This window comes from Elephantulus edwardii, unplaced genomic scaffold (genome assembly GCF_000299155.1).
Source record: "Elephantulus edwardii isolate Elephantulus edwardi_28Jun2011 unplaced genomic scaffold, EleEdw1.0 scaffold00097, whole genome shotgun sequence".
Lineage (NCBI taxonomy): Eukaryota > Metazoa > Chordata > Mammalia > Macroscelidea > Macroscelididae > Elephantulus > Elephantulus edwardii.
Genome location: NW_006399847.1, coordinates 2,449,538 through 2,459,375, shown reverse-complemented (window position 1 = coordinate 2,459,375; position 9,838 = coordinate 2,449,538). Strand labels below are relative to the sequence as shown.

Here is a 9,838-nt window from a genome sequence, read left to right as displayed (position 1 = left end):
GACTATGACAGAGGTCAGAACTAGACCTCATCATAAGTTCAGGATACCTGTACTCATAACTTAACAAAAAATTACTATGCCAAAATGTGCTTTATGTGTTTATGAAAACATGATAAAATCCATGTGAGTAAATACTAGAGAAAAGACATAACTCTTTGTGCAGGCATGTAAGAAATCTACAGAACACTGGGGCTTGTAAGAAATCTAGGGGACACTGGAGCTCATTGCTGGAAACTGGGGAAAGTGGACAGCATGCTTTCAATGTGGGATTAACTCTAAAGCTCTTGATTTCTAATGGATTCTGGTGCCCAAGGCCGTAACCTTTTAGAGGCCCACTGTCTTGTCTTATTTTTTCCAGCTTTAAAAAAAATTGTATCCAAGTTTATTTACAAAATTCGAGTACATTGTTTTCTATAACAGATTCTTCCAAGTTCCCTCACCCCCACCCCATCAAATTGTATGTCCCCATGACTAAACACTTCCCCTTCACATCCTCATCCCTCTGCTTCCACCCTCTCCTACCCCTCTTGGATCCTTATACTCATTCTAAAATGCTTTTTTGCCTTCTTTGTCTTGAGCAGCTGCTGGTAGGTTCAAACCCACTAGCCCAGTGCAATCCAGTTAAGGGCAGGCAGTTCAACTCACTTCCATCTTATTGTAAGCTGTTGCATTTGGAACCGACCCATAGCTGACCCTCTAGTGGATTTTCAGAGGCAGTTAATTGCACAGGAAGGGATTGCCCATCCTTTTGTAGAGCAGCTGGTGGCTCTGAACCACATGTCTTTGGGATTGCAGCTCAGGTTCTTACCACTAGTCCACCAGAGATCCTCACTGCCAACTAGTCAGATCAAATCAACGCAAAATGGGAGAGATGGGACATTTTATTCCCCTTGAGGCAGTCGGTGGGGACTGGCACCACCGACATGTGGCCTTGGGGTTAGAACCACATGCACCTACATGCTACAGTCACCACCACTAGAACCAGATACAATCGGATTTCAGGAAATGAATTTTGCTCAACCACCAAGTGATGCATACAAGTCTGGCCTACTGGACCTACTCAAGGAATATAAACTACTTGATAGACAACAGACTAATGTAACAATCCTTTAATATTTTCTTTTTGGTATTAAATTCTTTTTTTCCCCTCCCCACCTCACTTTTACTTTGATGAAAAAAGGAATTGCATTTAGAATTAGTCAGCTGGACTGAGTTTAGATGATCCCAATTTCTTTTGCAACATCCAAAACATAATAGTCAGGAATAAGTCCAATATAGGCCTTCTCTCCATCAGGCCTCATCAAGGTGTTGACCCTTGGCCACCTCGATGTCACAGAGCTGCTTCTTCTTTAATATCTAGTTTGAAATAATTTACTATTGACTATAAACCTTTCTGATGAACTCTTGTGGCCGAGTGGGTAAGGAATTGCCCTGCCAACCCGAAGGCAGGTGATTCAAATTCACCTGTTGCTCCAAGAGAGAACTATGGGCAATCTCCTCCCATGTCATTTAGACTCTGAAAACCCACTGGAAGTTCAGCTATGGTTTGGTTCAGACTCTATGAGTGACAAACCTTTCTAACCTCTGCCTGTAATTTCCAAATCCTACTAGAATCCTACCATTCTCTGCTTTTCTCTTTTGAAAGGGAGGGCTTGTTGTTTTTATGTGCCATCAAATCGCCTGTGACTCACAGCGACCTTATGTGCAACAGCCCTAAACCCTGCCTTATCCTGTGCCAATGTGATTGTCTCTGACACACCTACCCCCATTACCCCAGTCACTGAATCAATCCATCTCACTGAGGGTCTTCCTCTCCTGTGCTGTCCCCCCACCCACCCAAGCATGATGTCCCTCTCCAAGGACTGGTCCCTCCTTGCAACATGTCCAAAGTATGTCAGACGAAGCTTCAGAATCCTTGACTCCAAGGAGCAGCCTGGTTTCACCCTCCCTAGGATAAGCCTGTTTGTTCTCCTAACAGTCCATGGTATATTCAGTACTCTTCTCCAGCATCACAGCTCAAAGGCATCAAATCTCCTTCTATCATCCCTAGTCTTTGTCCTGCTTTCTGAAGCATAGCAGGTAATTGCAAAGACTGTAGCCTGAATCAGGTGCACCTTAGGGCTATCCATCTTTATTATTCTATAGATAATCCTATTACCTACTACCTGTGCTTTAGGGTCTGTTTCTTGGATTCTGCTTCCCTTAAAGCTCTTCTGCACAGTCAGGCTTTGTGACACTCCACACTCTAAACAGAGTGGTAATGATTTGAATGTCTGCTATGTGTCAGACCTTCACCTTTAGCGTTCCTAATTTTCACAACAAACTTGGTAGGGTCATTGTCCCCATTTTACAAATGAAAGCATGTCAAAGTGACTTGCCCAAGGACATAAAGCTGGTCAAATAATACAAGTTCAACGAAATCTGACTCCAAAACTTATGTTACTCTTAATTCCCCAAATGGCTGCTTTATGTAGAAATTACATCCTATTATGAACCAATAAGAGAGCTCTGGTGGCCTAGTGCTAAGGAGAAGTGCTGCCAACCCAATGGCATGTGGTTCACGTCCATCAGCTGCTCCACAGAAGGATGGGCAATCTCTTTCCTGTGTGATTTACAGCCTCTGAAAACCTACTGGAGGGCCTGTTTATAAGTCGGTTCTGACTCTATAACCACCATGCATCAATAGCACTGCTTTCATTTTTACAGGTAAATCAAAGGAAGACAACACTTTATAAACTTACCGTTATAAATCCATGAAGAAGCAAAAAGTGGGATATCAGGGGAAGTCTCCCTGGCCTGCAAACCCTCCCAAACTGTACCCTGGCATCCGTGCCAACCTAGTCGTACAGTTCTCACAGAGGTGACTGTACCTGAAGAGCTTAAAGTCTCATTTCAAACTTTCTCCAACTTGATCTTTTTGTGATTTTATACTATTGACCAACCTCCTCACCCTTGGCAACAGTTTTTGTGACTCTTTTACCTCTTCTTTTTACACTAAGTCTAGGTATTAACTCTTGTGTTTTTTTCTGTCCTCATAATGTGCAGAAATGGTTGCCCTTCCTTTGACAGCTTAGTTTTCTCTTGGTTATTTATAGTCTGCCCTTCCTCTCCTTTCCCCGCATCAGTGTATGTCAAGTCAGATGCTCTCACCAAGCCATAAACCACCAGAACCAAATAAAACTTGGGCACCAGAGTCCAAAAGACAATACAGTTAAATGGGTAAGGATGTTTCACCAGAACTTTTGAAAAGGTTTGTTTCAAACACTCAATTTCCAGAGATTATAGAAATGTATAGATAAGGCAAATTTATCTTATTGGAGCTGCTGACTGAATAGTTAGTGGTTCAAATCCACCAGCTGCTCTACAGAAGACAGATAAGCAGTCTCCTCAGAAACCGATGGAGGAGTGCTATGAATAACGTGGCTGGCTGCTTCTCCACTAAATATCTATTAATAAGGCAGAGAGGGTAAGTTTTTTAGTTGAAATGGGAAGTCAGTTCAACAAACAAAATGTTAGCACACTATCACATGGGAGAAAAGTACTTTGTTTAAACAACCTATGGAAATTTTGGAGTTCATAACAGATAAAGAATTGAGAGAGGTATGAAGATTCTGATCTTGAAGAGAGTAAGAGGAACCCAACTCTAATCTCGTACAAAGGCTCACTAACCAGAGGGGATTTGGCAAGTGTTTGTGGAATGATGTAACAGCTCTGTTCAAGGACAGTCTTGTTAACATTTACAGAAAACCTGTAGTTACTATAATAATTATCAAATACTCATAGTAGGCTAATTGTCAACTTTTTTGAAACCTTTTTATGAGTCAGATTTTTTTAAGGCAAAATAGCCGGCCACTCCTTGAATAACTGAAATAGTCCTGGCTTTCTGTAAATAGAAGTTATTTTTAGGATTCAAATAATGACCTCACTCTCTCAGGCATGTACTTTCAGCTGTTTTTGATACTGGGCAGGTCAGGAATGTCCAAAACTTACACATGGATTCATGAACACTCTCTGTGTAAACAATTATGGCATTTCAATAGGAATTGTGTTAATGAAAACACATATACAGACAAAAATAAATGGCACTGTATTTCCAACACTGGAATATAATCAAAAGGAAAAACAAATCTTTTTATATAAGCATTCCATAGAACCCTTGAAACTAAAAACCGAAACAAGGAGATGCAACGCTGTCTATTCGATTCATGGTGAGTTTCCGAGGCCATAAATCTTTATGGAGAAGAAAGCCCATCTTTGTCCAATGAAGTGGCTGGTGGATTTGAACTAGCAACCATTGGCGTGAAAACAGTTTTTAAAATTAGTAAAAATGAAAATTGCATTCAGTGTCCTAGTTCTCATTTTAAATGGCATGAAATAATGTGCAAATCTTAGGATAAAAAGGAAATGTAGGCAAGTATGCCAAACTTAAGGGACTGAAAACTATCCAATGTATCTAAGTTAAATAGAGTTATTATTTTTAGAATATTAGAAGACAAGATATAGGAGCAATGATTAGGGTGCTTAAAGACAGGATTGTGAAAACAATCTGGAATAAAGTGGGAAGTGCTCAATACCCGTATCATTTTCTAGGACTGAAAAGTGGTGGAGGAAAAACCAATTTGAGTATATAAGTTTAATTTTGTCTGAGAAAAGATATCGATACTATGTATATTAAAAAATTTGCGGATGGGAAGAGCAAGGAAAAGATATGAATTCTATTTTGAAAATGCCAAAAATATTAATATTAGGTGATGTGTCATAAATTTTATTTTAAAAGTTTTATTACCAAAAAAGTAAAAATCCAGTAAATCAGGAAAATCTGAAAATATTTTTCCTAGGCTTTGATGAGAGAATGATCTTTCTTCCAGTTCTATATTATATCATTATTTTAAAAGTCCTATTTCCAGTCTAATTAGAGAGATTTATGTGCCCAACATGGCCGAGAATAAATACAACAAAAAGGCAAAAGCTGTAAAGCTAAGGGCATGCAATTGGCTCTAAGAGAAACCCCTGAGTCTCAGGAACACCAAAAGTGAAAAAGAGGAGCATCTGGCCAGAATGTGAAGTTCGTTCAGTCATCCTTGTCTTTTGCTCCATGTTTCAGGATGCGTGTGAACTCGATGTAATTGAAATTTCCCTTTTTGTCGATCGGAGCTTCTCTGTAGAGCTCGTCCACTTGCTCGTCCGTAAAGCGGTCCCCCATGGTGGTCAGCAGCTCTCTTAGGTAGTCTTCCTGAATGGTGCCTAAAGAAAAAAAGAGTGATCAGAATGCATACTACTCTGAAGATTTCATTTCAAGGACTAACCCTATGTGTTAAGAGCTACAACATGCAAATATCTGCAGTGCGGGCTGGGTTTCCACAAGCTCAACTCCATGTCCACTTTCCGGTCTTCTGATCACAGGGGTGAAACCTGTGCTTGAACAGAGCAGTGAAGCCTGATTCAAAACCTCGAACTCGCAGCTGTTAAGTCAGTTCTGACTTATCATAACCCTATACTGTGTTGAGAAGCTGTAAATTTTAACAGGAAGACACTGCCCATCTTTCTCCCTGGGAGCAGCTGACAGATTCGAAGCACTGGAGTCTCATCGCCTTTGCCTTGAGACTTGCTGCCAACAGGCTGTATCACCAGCACTCCTGAAGGATGGTTAAGCAATAGAAATCCCATAGTTATTAAAGTAGCATGAATGGTCACCAAGCAAGTAAGTTTCCTGCTGTATTAGAATTGCTAAAACTCTGTACTCATTAATAAAGCACTGCTGTGTAAAAAACACTATAATTTCGAGGTCTGGTTTTAACAAACTGTTATCTTGAGCATGTTACTTCTGATTATGGTTTTCTCATTGGCAAGAAGTGATTTCTAATATTCTTTATATATCAAATTCAATTTAACAACACTATGATCATGCCTAGGACATGAGAAAATATTTCAGTGTCAACTATATGGCAGATGTTATGAGAGGCGTTAGTCTTATGACATGTTTTTTAATTCTCTATTTTTGATACCAAGGTTCTCATAAAGCCTATTATTTATCAGAATCACCACCCAGGAGCCTAAAGAAAATGCCCAGTGCCAACCCTAATGCATGATTGGGCATTTTTTTAAGGGCTCCCTAAGTAATTCTGATGTACAAACAGGTTGAGAACTGCTAAAGGACTATTGTTGTGTGCCACTGAGTCAGAATTAACCCACAGCTGAGTCTCTAGCAAATTTTCAGATGCAATAAATCGCATGGGAGGAGATGGCCCATCCTTCTACCATGGAGCAGTTGGTGGATTTGAACTGCATGTCTTTAGGGTTGCACAGCATCTTACTTCTATGTCATCAGAACTCCCTAAAGGACTGTTAAGAAATATAAATAACAAACCTAGAGACTCCAAATTTCATAAAATTAAAAAGGAAAAAACCCTATTTACTTGCAGAATTATGAAATGAAATACACTATCAACTGCTCTGTGAGCCAAAGACGAGGCAGCCTCCACCTGCTGAGATTTACAGGCTTAGTGAATCAATGGAGGGTCATCATGAGTCAGAAGCAACTGACATAATGGGTTTGGTTAGGTTTGGTTTGGGTCTGAGCAAAGGATCCTGGTGGTACAAAGGGTCAAGTCCTTGACTGTTAATGGAAAGGTCAGCTGTTTGAACCTATCAGCTAGCTATCTCTCCAGCAGAAGATAAGACAGTCTACTTCCATAAAGACTAACAACAACAGCCTAGGGAACTGTAAGGGGAAGTTCTACTCTGACCTACACAGTTGCTGAGTTAGAACACACTTGATGGCCATGGGTTTGGTTATGGAGCTATGTGCTAATGGTAGATGCTAGCAGGGGTTACAAAAATGGGGAAAACGCTACTTAAGAATAGACCAGGAGAGGTGGACTGTGGTAAATGAGACATGTACACAAATGACACATAAGGTCAAATAGCGTATAAGCAACTAGAGATTAAACCAACTCAAAAAACTTCAGCGATGGGAAGAGCAGCTTTCATATTCCTGGAGCCAGGAGAAAGGAAGGTCACGTGACCACTGAAAGGTTATACTTTTTTAGTATTTTATGGTTTTATCCCCTTCCATGAAAAAGGAACACCTGCCCACACTTATAGTACCCAGCAGTACATGGGGGAGAAAAAAAATGTGAGCTACCTTGGCCTCCTTTAACTCTACCCCCACCCTTTCCAGAAATAACTGTTTAGAGGTTAGATGATTTTAAGAGGAGGAAGGAGCCAGCGGGATGACTATGAAAGCAGGGGCAGAAATGGAGAAAAGCTAGGACGGTAATGGGTAGTAGGGCTGGAGGGACAGACTAGGTACATGAAGCCTTAGGATGAGGCTGTATTTTCGGAAGCCCCGGCAGCCAGAGTGCAGCACCAGTGCCTCCACCAGCCTGAAGACCACCAGGCACTGGAGTCCAAGGGAGGTAGTGACTGCACGTTAGGCCTGGCTTGTCTGAAAACTTCACTCCATGGAGCTACAGCATAAGGAAAATACTCCCTTATAATGGCTTCCTCATAGGCACTTCTGCCAAAGGATCAGGCATTTATGTAGTTTACTTTCTTCTAAACACATTAACTCTATGAATAAGGAAGCTGTCTTAGAAAAGTAAATGTGTCCCAAATGACCCAATTGTTATGTGGCTGAGTAGCCATTTGAAATCAGGCAGTTTGATTTCAGAACCTAAACTGTTTTATTTTAGAATAGAGGTTAGAAATTAGACTGAAATAATTTCAAAGCTGAAGATAACTGGTCAATATGTTGTTGCTCTGAGAAGTTATTCATTGAACCCACATGTCCTAAAAACCTAATGGAGTTAACTGTTTAGTGCAGGAGAAGTTTTAAGTATACCTTATTGACTAGTAAACTAAGTATTTAAGGACCTTGGAGTGAGTGATGAACACACAGCAGAATCTTGCTCAAAATAGGTGTGCTATAAATCATAAATCTAAGGTGGTTAGTTATATTTTAAGTTATTTCATATTTCATTTGCCACAGCTAAAAATTAAGTCACTTTGTAATTAAAGGCTATTTATTTCTTACCTGTCGCTTCTTCATCAAAGCAGGCAAAAGCATTTCTGATGACATCTTCTGGATCTGTCCCATTGAGCTTCTCCCCAAACATCGTGAGGAACATGGTAAAGTTGATGGGCCCTGGAGCTTCAATTATCATGTTTTCTAGGGACTCATCAGTAGGGTTCTTCCCTAAACAAAAATGAAGCTGTAATTTTAATTACATTGTTGTATGTGTGTCGGGTAGCTTGCAACGCACAGTGACCTTATGTACAACAGATCTGAACCCTGCTCTATCTCGAGCCAACTTCTTTGTCTCCGACACATCTACCCCCATTCCCTCACTCACTGTGTCAGTCCATCTTATCCCTCTCCATGAGGGGGTCCCTCCTGGCAACATGCCCAAACTATGTGAGATGGAACTTCAAAAACCCTTGCCTCCAAGGAGCAGCCTGATTTCAGGTCTCCAGGAAAGACCTGTTTGTTCTTATTGTTCTTATTGTTGTTGTTGTTGTTGTTGTTAAGTGCCGTCAAGTCGCAGGTGATTCACAGCGACCCTATGAAGGAGAGTCCTCGATGCTTGGGTGCGTTTCATCCTCTCTCCAGGTTCATAGGGTTTCTGGAGGCAAGCTATTATGGAAGTGGATGCCACTCCTCCCAATTGTTCTTATTACATACCAATTATTAATTACAGTAAACATTTTGGCAAGAAAGACTATATTTAATATAGTCTGCTATTTGAATTCATGGAAGCAAAACTATTTTAGGGGCAAAGTTTTCAATAATCTCTCTCTCTCATTGCTGTTAAGTTGGAACTGAGTTAATAGCAGACCCTCTGTTGGGTTTATGAGGCTGTAATGGCACAGAAGAATGCCCATCTTTCTCCCACAGGGCAGCAGTGAGTTTGAACCACCAGCAGTGTTGTCTCTGGATGAGCAAGTCAACTCCTTCCAGACTATGCCATGAGAGCTCTCTGTATTAGAGGCTGTTACTCCTCTGGGCTAGCAGAAGGAAATGTCCTGACAATCGAGATCAGTATTTTTACTCTCCAACATAATTTTGAAAAATCTCAGTACACTATTTAAACCATTAAGCTCATTTCACAGAACTTTTAAGACACAAACATAAAAGGCTTTAAAGAAATTAGATTTCACAGATTTCTGTCAAAAGTGACTATTACCTAGAGAGGCCAGCATATCATGCAAATCTTCCTTATCGATGAAGCCATCTCTGTTCTGGTCAATCATGTTGAAGGCCTCTTTGAACTCCTGAATCTGGGACTGATCAAACATGGCAAACACGTTGGATGTTGCACGCTGAAGGTGCTTCCTGCCCTTGATCTTATTCCGTTTGCTCGCCATGGTGGGGGTTAAATCCTAATTAGAAAAGAGAATATTTTTTTAAACAAGGTCAGCATTTCCAATTGCTTACGTTTGAATGGTAATTTAAAAGAAAAAAAAATTACTAACAAAAGCAAATGGAATCAACCTCTCTAGTGAGTTTGAACTAATAAAAGAGATGCATCTAAGAACTACCAAGCAGAACAGTATTACTTGTCAAAAATTTCTCTCAACTGATGGGAACAATTACTAATTGTACCCAGGCTAATAAAGAGGAAAAACCAGCCTCATGCACTCCGAGTAGTTGTGATGCTTTCTAAAGTCCATCACTAACTTACTATTACAACCCAAGGTCCATATCAACTCAAAGTTCAAAGCACATTAAGAAGAGTATATAATCTCAATTCTGTTAAGTATAGCCTACTAATAACTGACTTATTATTGGCATAACAATAAGTGAACAAGAAACAAAGAGACATGCTCAGAGAATCAG

At 40.3% G+C, this 9,838-nt stretch overlaps 1 protein-coding gene across 2 annotated transcripts; it reads right to left on the bottom strand.

Moving 5' to 3' along the window:
- Positions 1-5,071: 5,071 nt before the first annotated feature.
- On the bottom strand, positions 5,072-9,375 carry MYL12A (myosin, light chain 12A, regulatory, non-sarcomeric). 2 transcript variants are annotated; one of them, XM_006891391.1, is made up of 3 exons: positions 9,186-9,375; positions 8,036-8,197; positions 5,072-5,244 (listed from the first exon to the last, which is right to left on the bottom strand). In XM_006891391.1, the coding sequence occupies exons 1-3, from the start codon at positions 9,364-9,366 to the stop codon at positions 5,072-5,074; spliced, it is 516 nt and encodes a 171-aa protein (XP_006891453.1). In that variant the 5' UTR covers positions 9,367-9,375. The 2 variants fall into 2 exon arrangements, with proteins under 2 accessions (XP_006891453.1, XP_006891452.1); XM_006891390.1 differs by lacking the exon at positions 8,036-8,197 and having other exon boundaries at positions 9,186-9,366.
- Between the last annotated feature and the right edge of the window lie 463 nt (positions 9,376-9,838).